The sequence below is a fragment of the Ixodes scapularis genome, unplaced genomic scaffold (genome assembly GCF_016920785.2).
Source record: "Ixodes scapularis isolate PalLabHiFi unplaced genomic scaffold, ASM1692078v2 PGA_scaffold5__190_contigs__length_132052651, whole genome shotgun sequence".
NCBI classification, from domain to species: domain Eukaryota; kingdom Metazoa; phylum Arthropoda; class Arachnida; order Ixodida; family Ixodidae; genus Ixodes; species Ixodes scapularis.
Window position 1 is genome coordinate 1,638,073 of NW_024609880.1, and position 19,920 is coordinate 1,657,992.

Here is a 19,920-nt window from a genome sequence, read left to right on the forward strand (position 1 = left end):
CGCTTTTAACGAAAAAATAAGCTACGCACGATTGTGATTTCGAATTTTTCGGGATGCTTAGAGCGTCTAAATTGAGTTGTCACCACAAAAAAACGATCTCAGAATCGACTTCAGTGCAACCTAAGCAGGTTATTATCAGTGTAAAATAACCTGAAAAAAATTATAAAATTGTATCACGGTTTCGGGGTAATATATGCCATGGTAAGATTACATGAAATAAGCGCCAGGCACATGACGGATGAAACGGGCGACGTGTTGCTACTGAAATATGTCATTTTATGGACGGCTATCTCGGAATCTTACTCCAACGCGTCGAAACGAAACCGAAAAAAAAAAAAAGAAAACAAAAACAGTACGAACATGAGTGATAATAATTTATTCAATAATATAACATATTACACATATTACACTTAATTTCGTTAATTCACGTATAACGTTTAGTTTTTTATTTACTAAAAGCACCTCTTTTATTCAAATATCCACAACCAACTGAGTTGTATCTCTGATGATCTGATCTCAGCCAACGGAGAAATGAAAGCTAGATTAGTTCAATCCATTCCAATCCAATCCGATCCATTTCCGTCTCTGCTGTCGCTGAACCGCTGCCCCGCTGCTTGTATCTTCTCTCGCGGCTTTCAATCCTTGAAGACAATCGGCGAGATGATCGAGACTAACGCTTACTCGCATATCACTGCCAATGACTGGTTGAGGCTTCTTAAAACTGATACGCATTCCCGATAATCCCATCTCTTCGTCTGCGCGCAGTGCATTTGATTCCGGCGAGTGACTAAACCGCAGACTCGAGAGTGCTTCCATCTCGGATGCGACATGTCATCCGAGCTAGGCGACTTTATGTACGAAGCAGTCACACGTAGTGATGTCGAAAACGTCAAAGCTCTTCTTCGGGAAGGTACGTAGACGTGCGCCTTCGAACTGAGGCGCACATATCGTATCTTCAATTCTTTGTCGCAAATCGGAACGAACGGTCAACTTGGTCGTCCACTCAGCTGTTTGAAAGATGCTTAGTGGCTTGTTGAAATTGGATGGCCTAACCTGGATTGAAAAAAACAAGGTTTTTTAAGTAATATGGTCAAACAATCCTGGCCTTAGTTGTTGGGGTGGGGAGACAGCAGTGGAGATGGTGCAGAAGCGTTTCGGGCCTGACAGGTCCTTAGTCGATCAGTCTGGCTAAAAACGTTATTCTGCTGCAGGTCTAGAGAAGAAGGACAGACCAATCGCACAGAGCTCTCCACGATTGGTGGTTTGCTCCCCTCCACTCGCCTTCATTCCAGCGTTCGCTGTGCTTGAGTAAAAAGAGAAAGGGCCTTCGTGGGGGCGGAGCTTGACCTGCTGTTCTTAACCTGCACCCGACTATAGATAACATCGTTTTGAGTTCATTCTAGAGAGTTTAGGTTGCTCTAACTAAATCATTATTCTTTCTCGTTCCGATAGGCATTCGTGTCAACACGCTCGTCCAGTCGGGCTACACGTTGCTGGGCCAAGCCGTACAGATTGGCAACCTGGAAGTGTTGAAGGTCTTGCTGCACGCTGAGGATTTTTTCCCGGCCGATGACAGCGAGTACTCGGCTGGGCCTGAGGATCCTTACTCTTTGGACGACACCCTTGACGCGTTCCTTCGTCCCAATGACGCAGCTTGGAACCGCAGCAACGACGAGGTATGATCTGTGCCAGGGATCCTCAAACTGGATTCCCAGGAATTCTGGTGTTCTCCGAAGTACCGTCGAGGGTTCTCCGAGGCTTCACGCTTTCTCGGCGATGAGTGTTTAAACTCATCAGCAAGAGGAGATGTTCGTCTACTTCAAGCACTTTTAGGGGTGAAGCTCCTTAGGGTCTAGCCTTGCCCGGCGTCCGTGCTCACATCGATTGCCATCCCATCTGTCTTCTTAAAAAAAGAAAAAATGTTTGCGCAGTCGACAGGATTCGAACCTGTGCGGGGAAACCCCAATGGATTTCTAGTCCATCGCCTTAACCACTCGGCCACGACTGCAGGACGAGTAGGGGGATCCGAGATGTGGTAGTAACTCAAGAGCTGGGGATGTCGGGGATGAAACGTTGCATGTAGCCGCTCAACGTCTATACAGGAGAGGGCGCTGCGGTCAAATGCGCATATAATCGCGTTAAATTTTGCACGCATTGGCTCAACGTTTATAGACGAGAGGGCGCTGCGGTCAAATGCTCAAATGCGTATATAACCACGTTTCATACCACACATTCCATGCCAATGCAACCCGGAACTCAGCACTATCTATGAGCAATAAAAAAAAAAATGAGTACCATCAGCACTACCTATGAACAAAATCAGTATCATCAGCACCACCAGAGCTTCGCCCCCATCAACATCCTTCACCACGTGGAGATGCAATCATTTTTTATTGTAGAAGATCAGAGCCGCCGAGGGATGCACGGAGCACACTCTATACTGGCAGACAACTTTCTGTGGCTATGCAGTCAAAGCTATGGGTGCTTGTGCACTTGTGCATCTTGAGCTGAAAGCTGTGCATGCACACCCTTCGCTTCTGAAATGCCACAGAAAGTTGCCCGCGTGAAAATGTAGGACGTTCGCTATTGTTTGCAAGGCTTGTAGTCTTCTGCATCGCTTCATGGCATCAGAGCCGATGCCTGGAGCAATTCCTCGGCTATCGGTCAAAGAAGATGGCTGGTCTTCGAGGTCAAAGAGTTTAAGACCCATGAATCTTGTGTGTACAGCTCGCGTATAGTGTTGCCCCTCCCGTTTTTTGTTGTGTTCGATTCTTGATTTGATATGCGACCGTCGAGTGTTCAATTGATGCTGTAGAGAAAGTGATTGCTGACAAAAGGCAGAGGAAAGTTGAACCGCTCTGGGAGTAAGGCTGGATCATTCTCTGACATAGGTCTGCGCTGTGCATAGCACATCCTAATGAGGGTATGTGGCTTGTGTTCTTTTTTAATGCTGTCAGAAATGAAAATTAAATTGGTTCATTTAAAGGAGCCATCAAATGATATTCCAGACCTAACTAAGTAGTGATTGGTAAATTTGTAAAGAAAATAATGTTGAGAACCCGAGCCGACTTGCTTCCTCAACTCATTAGCGAAATGAGCAGTGACTCAGATCATGACATATTGAAGCCTGCGAGGTGTTTCAGTGCGTCCTCTTTTGGCTCGTGGATTAAACGAGCTGACAAGTGTTCTTTTGCTATCTTCAGCTGCCAATGTTCATCGAAGTCAGGTCCATGGGTTGGCTGTTCTTCAGTACGTGCTGGGCATCGAATGGCATTGGGTTTCGGTCATTTCCTTACCCGTGCCAATTGTTCAAATATGCGCCAAAGAGTTGATTGTTACCTCAGAAAATAATAGCGTGTGATAAAAAAAAATACGCGCAAAAAGAAGAAGAAAAAAAAAGAAAAAGCAAAGCCGCAGCATTTCGGGAGCACGTCCTTCGCCGGGCCACGGGAAACCTAATGCACGCAAAAGGGAGCATGTTAAAGTGCTCACTTTTACGTGCCGGTAGCACCCTACCCTTTTATTGTTACCTAGCACAGGCACGCTGGTGACACAGTGCTCGAGCCACATTATATGGTAATTCACCCAGCACCTCATTTTCAGAATTTTGTGGGGAAAACCACAGTTTTTGCTCCACAATCCTTGCCTAAATGTTTCGTGCCTTTCTGTAGTCACTGATTAAGGGAGAATGGTAAGGAGGAGCTTTGGTTGCTCTGCCTCCGGCGCGAGCCTCCTACCTAAAATGATGCGTCTCGTGCCCCCTGGGCGTGCACGCAGCCAAAGCTCGGAGGAAAGCGCAGAGCATGTGCTGGAGCCCAGGCATTTGAAAGACACACCCGGTCTACAGCGCGTGTGTGTCTGTTCTCGTTCTTTGAGTGAATATAGGTACATGCAGTTAGTGAAATTTGAATTCAGTATAGCTGCAGGGTCCCTTTAAAGAGATCTTCGGCCAAATATTTCAGTGTCAATAGTAAGTGGCACACAATATTTCCACGAGCCAGCAGCCGCTGGTGGGCACGAGCAAACGTAACGAAATTGATGTCGTAGTCCCCCATTCATGCTTAAGATGATAGTGAAATGTGTGGGGTCCAAGGAAGGAGGAGAATAATGACGAGCGTTTCATTTCCACAGTGGGGTCTGGTGTAAAAGGTAAGCGATCAATTGGTCTAATAAGCACATAGCTTTCACTTGTGGAGATGAAAAGCCTGTCCTTATTCTCCTTTGGCCCGAAACCCATACATTGTGATTTTACTGTCATCTTAATTAATGAAAAAAATGGTAATCTTAATTAAGCGTGAATCGAGAACTATGATGTCACTTTCGTTGCATGTGCTCCCACACACTGGTGGCTGCTGGCTCGTGCAAAGATCGTGCGCCACTTATTATGGACACTAAATTGTTTGGTTGAGGTTTAAAGGTGCGGTGCAATGATTTTCGGACTTTGGCCAATTAACTGCAGGAATTAATTTGCATCACCTATAGAAAGAAGAACAGAAAACCGGAATTTCTTGCCTGTGCTAGTTTCTATTTAAAAAAAATGGAAAAAAAAAAAAAATCAAGGATCAAAGTTTCTTTCAACTTCCCAAGTCGTCATTCGAGTGACACACTCTGGGGGATTGCCTGGTTTCCCATTGGGTTCTTTCTTCAGAGAACCCAGTCGCTTCCTCCGTGACTGTCGACTTTTTGAGGATTAGCATCCTCGACGGTCGTGGTGAGCCATCTTCGACGGGGCTGATGACGATTGTAGCAGTACAAAGGGACACGTTTTGTTGACTTCTACGTATCCTCCAGAAACGTCACTGTAGTTCCCATATCTGCCATTTGCAGCCGCAGATTGGCAAACAATTCATTTTTTCCTTTGTGATTACGCGGCGGAATAACAGTACAGTCGAATCTCATTAATTCAAACTCTCTTAATTCAAACTTCTGGATAATTCAAACTAACATGCTGGTCCCATCCTATGCATTTCTATGGGAAGAAACTCCCGGTAATTCAAACTCTGCTTTATTCAAACAAATTTTTGGACCCCCTCGAGTTTGAATTAACGAGATTAGACTGTATTTCGGGCCAAAGTGACGTGTTTTTGGTCACTTGTGCTTCCGTACGAAAAAGAAAAAATACACACTGCAAATTTTTTAACACTAAGGTCATTGCACTACCCCTTTTAGGGAGCCACTAATGGGGTTTTGAAAAATAATAGATCAATGACGTTATTATTACCTTCACACTGCAAAGGTCTACATCTAAATACTGCCCTCTTCTTATTCCTTTTCTCATCAGATATTGTCTATTATGCGGCATTGTTCAACTTTAACTGGTATTCACGGAACCTTCGATACAATGCCGTAAACTAGAGTAACTAGATGGCAGAGCCAAGGTGTAGCATTCCTTTTTCTTTCGCCACCAACTCCTCATTGGCGGTGCGGGGGTCATATGCTCGAAAATGATCCAAGGACAAGCAGACAACGACCATGCTCTCCACGTAGAGCACATGCTTTCGAGGGAGAGGGTTACCACTTGCACTCCGCCGTTGCAACGTGTCATTCTTGGATCAAAAAGAGAAGACTGCTGCGCTACTCTGCTCTGCAAGTGGTGCATATACAGTTACTGTACGGCGAACTAGCAGTCATAAGAGTATGTTATTAGCTTATTTGTGCGATGGAGCCTTTCTCTGAGAAGAGGAATAAATGTCTTAGAGTTTTGAGGTCACACGCGCTGCGTCATGGGTGCTCGCTAATCCCTGGTGCCCGCGGAAAGCTGCTGGGAGTCGGTGGCCAGACGATAAAACATCCACAGTTCCGTCAAAGTTTCCGGTCCTCCTCCTTTTGAAAAAGGGTTATGGTCAGCAGCAATGAGCTGTGAAGTGCCCTTCTGATTCTTTTTTTTTCTTTTCTGCGTTTTGTTGGATGAGTTTACGAAGGTCACAAACACATTCACATAAAGAAAGACTCTGCCGGGTTAGCCGTGTGCGAGGACTTGCTCAGATTTTCAGTTTCGTCTTCTCCTTCTCTCGACTTTTCCCTACCGTAGTCCTTCAAAATGGTACTCGGCTTTCCCCACAAAAAAGATATTTGTCGCGCGAATACACCGTCGGAAATGGATTTGCAACAAGAAAACTTGCACCGCCTCAGCTAAACGCAACTCCGTCTTGAGAACGCCTGCTCATATTTTCTGAACGGCATCCTCCTCGCAACCTTTCCTTCTCACAGCTTTACAACAGACCAGGGTTTCTCTGGAGATTCCGTTGTTCGATTACATCATGAAGCAACTGTCACACTGCTAATACATCCTACAGAAGACACTCTGCAAACGTTTTGTCCGAGGCATGTTTCCTCCCCGTATGATGTCACTGTCACCATGGTCACATAAAAACTGCATGCAGACAAGTTCGAAGTGTACATATGTACGAAGCAAACATGCTTTGGACATCCATGAGGCACGTCTACAAATAACCCTGTCGTCATGTCCGTGGTGAACATTGCGTCTTTTGTACTGTGTACGAGCAGTGTGGCTTGTGAACATGGAAGACATCTTATTAGAGATGACTAAGGCCGACCTCTTGGACCGTCTCCAGGACGTTTCCCCCCGAAAGACGGGCCTCCAGGAGGACCCACTGCCGTGCATCTACCTGCCACGCGACGCCTCGTCCCACCACCGAGACAACCCGCACCAGAGGGGGCTGGGGCTGTTCCAGTCCCTGTGGCGCCTCGCCCCGCTGCGTCGCAAGACGGACGTCAACCTGCCGGACTTCTACGACCGGATGCCCATCCACTATGCGGCCCAGCAAGGGAGGCCGGAGGTGCTCGACCTCCTCATCAAGGCCGGTGAGCTGGGACGTCTGTTCGAAAAGTCCATCTCTCGGAGACCGTTTCTCAAACCGTGTTTTCCGAACTGTGAGTTGCACCCTCGAATGAGTCGCACTTCCGTATACTGAGCAGTTTTTGCAGAAAAGTTGGTATACAAGTTGCACTTTTGTATAAGTCGCACCTCTTTGCGTGGTTCACGCCAGGCACGTAGCAAGGGGGGGGGGGGGCCTACGGGGCCCGGCCCCCTCCCCCCCTCCCCAAAATCTTCCATCTTGCTGGGGCCTCCTTTCCCCCTCCCCCTCGTACAGCATTTTGTCATGGGCGGGCCCCCCCTAAAACAAAATCCTGGCTTTGTGCCTGGTTCACGCCACAAATTTTTTTCTTTTTACACGGATAGAGATCGCGAAATGGGAGCTTCACACGATTGGCTACTTCCCACATACTGTTTGACGCGCAACAACTTTGACATTTTGACTCGCAAGAAATGGCCATAGCACGGCGCTGTCTTGCGGGTGCAATCGAGTGTTCCCTAGCAAAAGGACACAAAACATGCAAAGTGAGAAGGTAGTCAAATTTATTCAGATGTACGCATGCTGAGTGAACGAAAGTTCAACGTGCCAGAAACTTGTGAACCAAGCTTTGGACTACTAGGCCTAGCCTGAGCAAAGTCAGAGACGACGCAAGCATCAACGCGCAGGCAGATAGGTGGCCTTGGTACACACTCTTTTGGTACCGCTACAAGATCAGCTAGCCGCAATCCCTTTTACATGTAGTGATGCAGCTAGAGCATGGCAGAAAAAAAGTGCTCATCAAATGGAAACGAAGAAAGACGCACGAGAAGATTTTCTGCAGTGTGTGTATACCAGCCCACTTACATTTCAGTGTTACTGGACTGAAGCAAAAGAATACGGAACTATGGCTGAATTAGGCAACGTCAATCGCATGCTGTAAAAGATTTATCCTCACTGCCTTGGCTATCCAGATAGAGCTGCTTTAGGGAAGTGGCATACTGGGGAAACTGTCAAATAACTCGCTTTCTGAGTCGGCTATGAAGAGTGTGGAAGAGTGCGTCGACAGCACTGCCTCCTGGAAGGTGCAACACACTTATGGCTATGTAGTTACGGTGCTTTATAAAAGGCGGCGCTGGTGCATAGAAAAATGGCGTTCGCAATGGTACATTTTTTTTTAGAAACCCACATATAGGTTGCATTGTTTTATGTATTTACAGAAAAAAACCTGCAGCGCCAAAAACTTCGGCATTATGGCAGGTACAGCCCATGGATTGATACGCTCAATAAAATAAAAACAGAATGCTTAAATATACAACCTGGGCTGTCAATAAAGAAAATACATAAACATTGAACATAAACAACATTAAAAATCAAGACCATTTCCTGAGATAAATGGTCCCACGTCCTTATGAATAAAAAACGACTCTGGTAACAGTTTCCACTGAGCAATTGTGCGTGGAAGAAATGAAAACTTGTTATAATCTGTTCTACAAGAAATTTCCCTTATTTTTCTGGTATGATCCACACGATTTGAAATGTAGTTAGGTAATTTTATGTAGTTGCTTTTATCAATACCAGTCATATCATTAAAAATTGCGAGCAAGACCCTCAATCGAAAATCTTTGCGCCTTCACAATAAAGTCTCCCAACCAAGTACATTTTTAGTCTCTGTTACACTCTTGTTCCTACTATAATTTCCTGTTACAAATCTCGCCGCACAGTTTTGAAGTTTTTTTAACTTATCTGCAAGGTACTTCTGATGCGATCCCACAGAACACATGCGTATTCCAGTGTAGGTCTTACCGAACAGCAATAGGCAGTCTCTTTTAGTTTCTGTGGAGCACCGCGTAAATTTTGAATAAGAAAATTTAAAGTGCGTCTTGCTTTCTTAGCAGTTTCAGTGACATGAACATTAAAAGAAAGGGTGCTTGACAAAGTAATCCCCAAATATTTAACATCAGTGTTATTACTCAATTTAGGATCATCAATAACATAGCATGATGGACAGGGTTACGTTTCCTCCCAAAAGTGACTTGCATACATTTTTCCACATTTAAGCCCAACTCCCAAATCCTGCACCAATCCAATATTTTATCTAGGTCCGACTGCAAAAAAGCTGAATCACCAACACTGTCTACCCTACTGTACAGAACGCAATTGTCCACAAACAGACTTATGTGCGAGTTAATGTTCGATGATATGTCATTAATAAATACAAGAAATAAAAGGGGGTCCCAGCACTGAACCCTGCGGCACGCCAGAAGTCACATCAACAAGATCTGAGCTTGCACCGTTTATGACAACACACTGCTTTCTCCCAGAAAGGTAATTTTCAATCCAACGGTATATGTTTTCATCGAGGCTAAGGGAGCTCAGTTTGTGTAGCAGCAAAGGGCGAGACACTTTATCGAAAGCCTCGCGTAAATCAAGAAAGATGGCGTGCGTTTCTCCTCCTCCCTCAGCAGTTGAAACCAAGTCATGATAAAGTCCTACGAGCTGTGTGGAACATGAGAGGCCCTTTCTAAAACCATGTTGAGTAGAAGAGAAATATCTATTTGTATTGAAATGCCTCACAACATTACTATAAACAATATGCTCCAAACTATTGCAACATATGCAGCTCAGTGATATGGGGCAATAATTCTCTACATTGTGTTTTGATCCGTGCTTATGGATTGGCGTAACACACGTCATCTTCCATTGACCTGGAAATACACTTTGTTCTAGCGATTTAGAAAAAAAAATCTCTAAGTAGCGAGACACAACAAACGAGCATAATTTTAAAACTCCCGGTGACAAACCATCGGGACCTACAGCCTTTTTAATATCAAGCTCATCGAAGCACTTCTTTATCCCTTCTACACTCATGGCGACCAGAGGCATTTGATTCACAACTTGTTCATTGAGGGGGGGGGGGGGGGGGGGGGGGGGAGAGGAGGGAGGGGAGGGGAGGGGAGGGCTATGAATGAGTTCTGACGCTAGAGGCAAAAATAGACTGGAAGTATGTATTAAAACAGCTTGATTTTTTGTAACTTCCTTCAATTACCTCCCCAAGGTATAATATATTTGGAATTTCCATCTTCTCCTTGCGCGTCTTTCTGAGGTATTCCCAAAATTCCTTGCTACTAAGTCGCATGCCATTGAAAAGTTTATGAAAATACTCGCGTTTTGCAGTGGTAATAGCTTCCTTATAGGTTACATTCAGTTTCTCTAGCTCTGCGGCTGCCGATATGCATGGGTGTAATTTATAATTTTTATACCCACATCTGCGCTTTTTTATCACCTCTTTTACGGCAGCTGTCATCCAGGGCTTATCATTCATTGCTTTTGCACGTATTATTTCATTGGGAACATATTTTCCTATTAATTCCAACAAACGAGTCTTGAAAAGTTCCCATGTATCGTCTACACTGTTTTCTAGAGCGAAAAACTCGAAATCTTCGAAAGATTCAGTCAGCCCTTTCTCTATAGCTTCAAAATTACCTTTGTCGTACATAAAGACTTTTTTGTCATTATCAGTATAAGACGCACCAAGAAAAATATTTAAGAAAAAACTGTGAATTATACAATGGGACAGTACATGTAAAGTCTGGATCACGAATTCTTGTTTTGAGTGTGAGCGACCCCATTGCAGCTACACATAACCACCTACTATGAAAGAACATCTCTCAGGGAGTCCGAAAACTTTCTCAGTCTGTGTATAACTAGACTGAAGTTTTTGCTGTGTATTTTTCTATCAAATCTATCTTTACGTGCATTTGGTGCTTTTTTGCGCCGAACTAAGACGAGTGCATGGCGTCTTTGTCGCCAGGCTGCAGGATCAACGTCTCGGACAGCGACAACGTGACCCCTCTCCAGCTGGCCGTCACAGGAGGTCACGAAGAGGTCACTCACATGCTGCTCAAGGCTGGAAGCAGGGTCAACTCGAAAAACAGGTGAGCAGCCTCCTGATTGGCCCCTGGGGCTGGAGACTCCCTGCCAAATTTCGATTCCTCGTCTACGAATTCTTGGAAAAATGCCCCAGCTTCTGAAAAATGGCCTAATAGGCTGCCTGAGGTTGCTCAATCTCTGAGACAAAGTTTAGGTGGACGCAATGTGAGATGGAACGTAAATTAAACAAAAGCGGCGCATTTGTTATATGGGGTGTTTATTTTTAAGCTTAACGTTTGTTTTAAAAAAAGGCGTGAAAGCTGTACTAATGCGGTTTGTGCAGGTGAGTTATGCGGACAGAGGGACATAGTATGGGGGCTAATCGAAACGATCACTCGGCTAATGAACTAAACTGTTTTAATTAGGTAACGTTCTAATCGCTGAAAATAAACATATGGTTCTAGCTACAAACTTTCTGAGCATCATCGAAAACCACTAGATCAGATGGGAAGCACGGTGGAGCGCTAAAGTTACCACTGGTGCAGCGGGAGCAAGGCTACCAATACGATCGCGCGCGGTTTTTTTTCATCTCTTTTATCCTCAGTGTTTTCTCACCCTGGCCATGTGCGTGTTGCATTCCTGCCAACCCTCCCGAATTGTCCGGGAGCCTCTCGAATCTTGATCACATCTCCCGATTGTACAAACGTGGCCTCATATCTCCCAAAAAACAACCAGCAATAGTAGCTTTTTCTTCTTTTTCTTTATGTTTTATTGCCATAATTATTATGCACGTGTCAGTGCGAGTTCCTCGAAAGTAGGTTTAGGTTACTCCAGTCAGTTACCACGTGACAACTCGGTCAGAGCAGCAGCGTAAAACGAGGGTAGGTTTTCAAACGCCAAGGTACGAAACCTCTACTCTAGAGTAAGTTCGAGCGCATTTTCGCACACGGCTTATATGATCGTGGGTGCGCTAGGCTTCAGTTGGCTTTGCTGGGTTGTCGAGACAAGGGCGGAACGTCAAACTTCTCTGTGTTTCCGCCAGGTTAGTTGTTTAGTTGGATCGTTGGAACGATTAATGGCGCTTTCAAAAGCCAAGAAGAAGTACTTGCAAGTATTTCTGAGATTATACACAACTGAGTTTCCTTGCTTTGTCACTTTGCGGAAAGGTGACAGGTATGCTTTCTGTTCCACGTGCGCCTGTGATGTGAGCGTTTTGCACAGCGGCAAGGCCGACATCAAGATACACATTGCTTCACAGAAGCATCAGAACTATGTTTGTGCTGCAGAAGGCACTGACACTGTCAGTGTCATACTGACACTGTCACAACACACGTTGACAGTCTGTTGTGACAGTGTCACAACACACTGTCAATGTGACTGACAGTGTGACACTGACACTGTGGCACTGCCTCACGCAGTGTGACACTGTATGACACTGGCAATCTGTGACACTGACTCAGACGGTGTGTGACACTGAAACAGTAGACACTATCACACTGTGTCAACTGTTTCAGTCGACAGAGTGTGATAGTGTGATAACATCACGTGTTGAGACAAACAGCGGCGCTTCGCTCGGTGAAACGAGCGCGGACCGAGCGCTCTGTGGCCTTCCCCAGAGAAAGAGCGCAAGAAAGAGCAACGGGAAAGCGGAGAGAAAAAAAAAAAGCAGATTCCTTTGCCGCAAGGGGTCGAGGTAGCTCCGAGTGTTTGGTTCTCTTTCGCCGCAGCTGGTCCAGGGCTCCGCTCGGCACTGCCGCGTTCCAATTGTTGTTTTCTGCACGCTCTGTCTAGTGCGTCTCTCTCCAACAGGCTCTGAGAAAGTTGCATTTACATCGCAACTGCAGAGGATGGCACCCACTAGTAGGACATCCAAGGAGCATTCATGCACCTGACTTGCACGACACGGGGCCACTTTGCGCCATACGGTCTTTATATGCATGTTTACACAGTTTCTCTGAAGAAACACATCGCCTTCTGTGTTACCATTGACTTTGCCACGCTAGTATGGCAAACGTTCGACGTCTGCCTTTCGTGCTGCTGTTGCCTTGTTTTCCAGGCTATAAGTCTGTTCCCTGCATCTAGAGACTTTTGGCTGAAAAGTGTTCTTTCTTAGCTACCTAGTCTGCACTTGGGGCGCAGTCCACACTGGGTGTTTCCTTCGACCATGTTTTACTTTTGTTAAAAAAGAACTCGTTAGGTCCCCGATGAATGGCACTTAATCACGACTAGAGTTCCGTGTTTTAAAGGTTTATTTTTCTTCGAATTTGCGGGAGTTTTTTTTTAGGGTTTATTTTTTCACACCAATTTAGTGTTTTTTGGTGTTAGACCAAAATTTGCCATTCATCAGGACTTGGTTAACTAAGTTGAAATAAATGGGGAACGGACATAGGGTCCCACAACCTCCTGCGAACATGCACATGACCCAAATACTTGGAAAATGTACTGGAACCGAAAACAATATAAAGGGTCTGGTTTTGGAAGAATAATGTAGCCTCGCAGACAGATCAATGCAGCAGTGTTCCAGGTAAATATGAAACAAAGCCCTAGTGGAGGATTTCTTTGGGGTTCTTAATTTCACCCCGAGTTTGATAAAACATTAAACTGTTTAAAGGGGCACTGACACCCCAAAGGTCATTTTATTTTTCATTGCCTAAAACGATGCAAGTTATAGTCATAGACACGCAAAAAAAAAAAAAAAAACGCATCGCGAAAAAAAGTTTACTTGCGCGCGTGCGCGCCTTTTTATTTTTGGCGTTTATATTTCCCGCGCTCACCTCCTTGTTTCTTTTGATCGATGATGTCACAAATCAGGAAATTTAGAAGCTTTGTAGGCAACATTTCTATAACATTAAGTAACGGCAATCGTAAAACATGTTTTTTTAACGCAATTGCAAACGCACTACGGCCCCTCTTTGAAATACCAAAAATCAGATTTCGGTGTGATATCGCTTCCTGGACTTGTATCCTCGCTCGGAAAACTTGGCGGCGCTTGAGCAGAGGTTAATCGGCAAGTCGGGAAAGAAACCGTTTTTTTCCCGTGCCGGCGCCCTCCTATCCCGCCTGCTCACCTCCTCCTCGCTTCGGGTCGCGGTGGCAACGGAGGTCCCCAAGAAAGTAGAGTCGCAGGAGACCGCAAAATTTGACTCACTGCACTGGCGCAGATCACGCGGGAACTTCAAATTCGGCATTGGGAAATTTTCATATTTCAAAAATGCTGAATTCCCAAGTTTCGAATTTTGAGGGTAATGTCTCGGCATCGTTTTCAATTGTTTCGGATAATAAAAAAAAAATGATTTTGATGTGTCAGTGCCCCTTTAATAAACAGTTTGGTGTTTTCGGTATTAACTGAGAACACTGAACACCAATCAAGACTTATAGAGCAATACAAATGTGATTCAAGCTGGTTTTATACAATTTGTATTGTTTTAGCGGAAATGAGAATGAGCGTGAACGCTGTTCTTTATTTTGATGGCATTGCGTCTGTGCTTCTCGAGAGGTTCTACCGTCGCTTTTTTGCCTGTAGTAAAGATTATACATTTACAAGCAGTTTGTGTTTGTACCATCAAGATGGAGCCTGATCCACATTGACTGCTCGGGCGCCTTGCACATCACCTGCCTGGGCATAGAGGGCGAAAGCAATGCGGTGACACTTTCAGCTCTTCTCGCAGAATAATGCCCAGGTGGAACAGCATGACTTTTGGAATTGCTTTAAGAGGGGGCGCACCTCAGAGCCCCATAGAGAATACATGAGGTTTTTCACCAAATTAAAAAAATTCTCACATAATAACGGCTGCGCGGATCTTCTTGAAAATTTCGGCTTTAAAGACATTGAGCCATTATCGAGACACTAAGCGCAACAAATGTTTCATCATAAATTTAATTATATTCTTTAAAAAATCATGAAAATGGTAAAAATCGGCTAATTCGGCACTCTTGCGTTCGGAGCGAATTCACAAAATTATCTAAATTCAAACATAAGAAGTATTGCGCTTAGTGTCTTCTAAATTTATTACGGAATCGAATAATATTCAAATTATTCATGTAAGTCGATTTGTTCCGTAACTACAGCAAATATAAAGAACCAAGGTGTCGGTGCTTGTTTTCGTCGTTTTTAAGGTACCTCTCTCTCCCGTGCGGTGGCGCTCGCTGTCCACGAAATGCGAAATCGTCCGTTCGGAGATCGGCCGGATCGGCACTGTGCGAGGTGTTCTTCCGCGGCTGTATTCCGCGCCCGTATCCTGTTTCATTCTGCACACCGAGGCGTCAGTGTGCGTGTCTTGCTTTCCTGGTTCTCGCTGGGTAGGTCACCGTGTTTTCGCAAGTGGCAAATTCACCTTGGAGCTGTGGGCGAAGACAACCGTCCTGTGGCAAACGGACCGCGAGGTGTTCCACAACCTCGCGGTCCGTCAACGCGTTGTGCTTGTTTCTACTTTTTTTTTTCTTTTAAAAACGGGCTTTTTTTTTTGACGCAAAGTTTTATTTTATTGTTATCCTTCACACAAACGTCCTTCGGCCTTGGGGTCGTGGAAATCGGGGATGAAGCGTGCACAGAGTAGATCGTTGCTTGCCTCCTTTTTATTTTTCACGGACGTCCTGTGACCTCCGTACGGTTCGTGGTCACCGCAATCTCACGCGGGGAAAAACGGGTCGCCTGCTCTGTAGTCAGGGTATTCCTAGGGGAGGGTGATAACTCGCTGTTCTTCTGGAAATTCACATATCACCCAAAAAAATGACATGGGTAATGATTACGGTATGTTTTTTCCGGTGTTTATTTTTGAGCGAAAATCGGTGCATGTTTTTCGGTGCTTATTTTTTAATCACCAGTGTATTATGGGTTGAACGTCTTGTGATGACGCTAAAAAGCGTTGATAACCAAAGAAAAATGCGATTGGACAAGAACATTTCAAATTTCCAATTCTATTCACATATCCATTACGCTCTTCTCGTGGGAGCATCTATCCTGACGAAAAATGCCTAAGTCATTGAGCTGTGAACGCATACTCAGTGTACAATCTTTCGGCCTAGAGAGGTCTTGCGCACGCTCGAACGCGCTTCACAGCCCAGTAGACGAAGTTGGTGGCACCCAGAAGGCGAGTTTTTGAATGGTCTGTAGTAGGCAAAAGAAACAAATAACAATCAACGCATATCAGCTCTTCAAGCGAAGAGGCGCGTTTCTAAGGTCAATGGTTCCGGACGGCACTAATGTTGTTGGCGTTGTTGTAAGATGACGTCAGTTCATACGAACTGACGTCATCTTACGTGATCACGTGACACAAACACGTCATCTTACATGATCTCGTTACACGAAATGACGTCATCTTACGTGATCACGCTGCACGAAATGACGCCATCTTACGTGACCACGTAACACGTCATCTTGTAAGTCAACCTCTCCCCACAGCAGCGCGCTCCGCGCTTTCCGGGCCCGTGCAGTGCTGTAGTCGAAAGCAAGCTCCCTATGACAAGCGAAAGCTTCTGAAGTCTCACATTGAGAATACTTGCAAGCGACCGTCTGTGGAAGCTTCGCACGTTGAGGTTTTTGTTGAGATCGAGCCATCGTGTTCCATTAACTATAGTTGAAGTTATCGTTCAATAAAGCCCTAAAAAATATGAATGTAGTTGGTGTAGACATCAAGATCTAATCAAAAATGCGGTTTGACGTCGTTTAATTAACGTGTATATACAAGTGTAGAAAAAAAATGAGTTATTTGTGCATAGATGTTTAAAAAAGTGTTTATTATTCGACAATGGACTTTGGGAGAAGGATGTGTTCAGATTTTTCTTCATGAGCGCAAATATACCTGACGCAATAAATAGTGACGATTTCATCGTCCCAGTGGTGAGCAGGTGATTTCTTGCTCGAAACAATGATGCCATTTCATAAACCAAGTTCTGTGACATATGCTTTTCCAATGTCTGGTCACTATTTTGTAAACCTTTCAGTCCAAACGAGTATACTTCTGTTTGTTTTTGTTAGCTTAGGAGTCACAGAGCCTATCTTTTTGTCTTCTTCTAGGACAGACGTACAGAGTTATACCGCAACACGCATCTGTGGAGCACACAGAGCTATCGCTCTCCTGTTGGCGGTACAGTAGCAGACGACACAACGCAGCTCCGTAGTCTATCGAGGGCACGGCTAGCCGCGGCCCGTAGCGCGACCGTTCAGACAAGGGAAATGGTTTTGAAGAACCGAGAAATGGTATCTTGTGTACAATAATCACATGTCGTTAGTATACTAGTATTCTACTTGCTAAGCCAAATAAATATTTGCAGCTTGGGAGAATATGTTTGCGTGACGATTTACCGTTCACACCCCTGACAGATGTTAGCGAATCCTTCATGTTCGTGGCTCGCAGTTATCGGTACCCCCTCGGAGTGACTTCACCATATATATTTTTTTCTTGCTTGCAGGACATCATAAAAATCACAAACACGCGAGAAAAAGAAAATCTTATGAGTACGCGTGATTTTGAGCTTCGCAGCTCTAAAGATGCCCGGTAAATGTCGTCCAGCTTGGGAAGAAACTAATCCTTTTTGTTGGAGTTTGACTATCGTATGCTGGCAGCTCGTTTCCGGTCTGTTTTGTCTATACTCCGTTTCACCGTAATTTGGCAACCCTCAGTCAGAGCTGCTGTGAGGGAATCACAGTCGCGGAGCAAAGCACGTGACAGCTACTTTTAGGAGCAGTACTATGGCACCTGCAGCGCGTCTCCGACTGGTGTGTTTAGCGTCTTATGCTGGCCATACATCAAAAGTGGTCCCGAAGTGCAACAAATGACGTCACAGAAGACGGAGTGTCACGCTGTTGCATCTCGCGATCCTGGCAATTCATCGTAGAAATGCTGGCGAAAACCACAAGGGAACACTAGTGTCGCTGTCGTCATGGCGTCCCAACGAAAAGCAATTATAGAATTTCGACGTTTTTGTAATTCGGTAATTTAAATTACTGTATACAATTTTTAAGGAAATAAAGACATCATAACCAAATAGAAACTTCCGTGCTAAAACATGCAGTGCGAAGTGAAGACAACTACTATCTTTTTTTTTTCTTGATGTCCACAAAAAAAAGGCTATGCAGCATCGATCCTACCGTTTTTTTTTTTTTTTTTTTCACACATTATGTGATGTCCTCTAACACGAAAGTACCGACGTAAAAGCGCTGTAGAGACGATATAAAAACAAAAATTTAAGTGAATCGAGCTTTGTAGTGGAACGGAAAAAAATAAATAATTAACGACTTTTTACGGTAAACACTTCACCTCTAAGTAGAACTTCAAAAAAGTGACAGTTACGCGCTTTCATGCCCATTTCAACAAAGTTGGGAGAACGATGTATTGCATCTTGTGAATAGACATGTGGAGCAGCATGTTTATGTTAGAGGCATTGTGTGTAATCGCTGCGCAGTACCTGCCGCCAAAAGAAGATATTATTTGGGCACAGTCTCAACCGTTTCCGTCTGTGTGTGCTACGAATACAGCAACTCTTTTCGTAGAAGAAGTGATGAGGAAATGGCGTGCCCTTGATGATACGATTGTGATTATGAAATAAAATTTTTAATCAGCCAATAATTGCGACCTGTCTGGTCGCCTGGAACCCCGACAACAACTATCGTTCTCTGGAAAGTTCATTCTAATATTTACACGTTTTGTGGAGTTCATCGAGCGAATAAGAATGTTCCAACAATGAGCTAAACCTACACGAGTTCCCGAATCCAACATGGCGCTTTTGAATTTTAGCGCCGTAGATAGTTCTGCGAACAGTGTATACTTCTGTGCAAATATTCGTCAAACAGTTTTGCAACGTTGGAAAGCATCGAAATGATTCAGAATTACTGCGGAGTTGATACTCGGGAAGATAAGACAGGCACTTAAGAGAAACGGACCGTGGCATTTGAGACAGGGGCACAACCGGGGGACAAACGTGCTACAATCGCATACCCTTCCAAGGTCATCGCTTGGGCGACCGCGCGCGCGCCCAAGAAACCTTTTCTTTTTTCTTTTTAGGGGTGGTGGGGGGGGGGGGGAGGGAGGGGAGGGGAGTGGTGTAGGCGCTGATTGTCTTCCTCCTTTGTGGCTTTTGACAGACGCACAACGAGACTGGCAGAACAAGTGCAGGATTCATTTCTTTCGATGAAGGCGTTCTGTCTGTGTATGCGAACATGATTTTTTTCCCCTTTTAGTAGTTAGTTGTTCTTGCCTCGACTCGGGTCCCAGTGGGTGCGTTGTCGTTGTATGCCCACTATTTTTTTTTTTTTAGTTTATGGTAGTTTTTGCGCTGCTGGGGTATCAAAGTAGACAAAAAGAAAAAAAAAAAAGAAATAGCGCCTCGACAAAAAAAAAAAAAAAGTTGTTGCGATCAGGAACGTTTTTAAAGCGATTTTAGGAGCCTGCAGTGTTGCCACAGGTGCAGGATTGAGAGCGTAACCCACGCACTTGAAGAGAAGGGGAAGCTCTCGTCTTATTGGAACTCTCTTTTATGGGTTTCCACGTCGCGATTGTCCTTCAAAATCAACTGTCATTTATTTCTCGCTCGTGGCTTCCAAGTACTGGAAGCCACGACTCGAGCCACAATAGTTTTGCGAAATCAAGGTTTCGCTGAAATGGATAACTCTCACGTACAGTTCGACGCGCAATACCTTTGCCGTATTGACTCGCGAGAGATGCCCCCAACACGGCTGAGTATGGCGGTGCTCCAGACCTAACATCTAAATTTTGTTGCCTTACCTGTTACTATTTCGCGCCCATTTTGAGCCATATCAAAATGAAAGCGCATGATGAAATAAAAATGACACTTGTTTTCCGCTCGATGGAAATTTCACGCCAGCTCGCTGTCTTTGCTGGTACAGTATAGACCACTTACAACGTAACCGCTTATAGTGCAGGATTGGGTATAACGCGGTTTTTTTAAACCACCGGTTCACCTCCCATAGAACTCCATGTATTTACATCCCGCTTAAAATGCAGGCGCGCGAAGGGAAATACCGGTTATAGTGCGGTTTCTTGAACAGCCCGCCGACCGCGCCGACACTAGATAACGGCGCTAGCCGCGAGCGGCACTCGCGGGGCAAGGAGGTTGCTCGAAGGAGCGGGGAGAAGCGAAGAGGGAGGCTTCAGTTGCCATAGCGACGGAGGGACGCATGCACGTGTCATTCACGTGCGTGCGTCCCTCCGCTCAGGCTCTGCCTCCGCTGTTCGCGCGCGTTGCATGCCGGTCGCGCGCCAGCTGCTTTATC

General features: G+C 45.0%; 1 protein-coding gene and 1 non-coding gene across 3 annotated transcripts in view; one reads left to right on the forward strand and one right to left on the reverse strand.

Moving 5' to 3' along the window:
* Window positions 1-560: 560 nt before the first annotated feature.
* The window catches only part of LOC115315757 (ankyrin-1), a 59,829-nt gene continuing 40,469 nt past the window's right edge, over window positions 561-19,920 (forward strand). The window contains exons 1-4 of one of the 2 annotated variants that reach the window (XM_040502609.1): window positions 561-910; window positions 1,453-1,676; window positions 6,576-6,825; window positions 10,630-10,753. In XM_040502609.1, coding sequence (XP_040358543.1) covers window positions 829-910; window positions 1,453-1,676; window positions 6,576-6,825; window positions 10,630-10,753 — 680 coding nt within the window. In that variant the 5' untranslated portion in view covers window positions 561-828. The remainder of the gene's footprint in view (window positions 911-1,452; window positions 1,677-6,575; window positions 6,826-10,629; window positions 10,754-19,920) is intronic. The other variant, XM_040214904.2, reaches the window with a different exon arrangement.
* Trnas-aga lies at window positions 1,927-2,008 on the reverse strand. Its single transcript has one exon. It is a non-coding gene; the product is annotated as a tRNA-Ser (tRNA).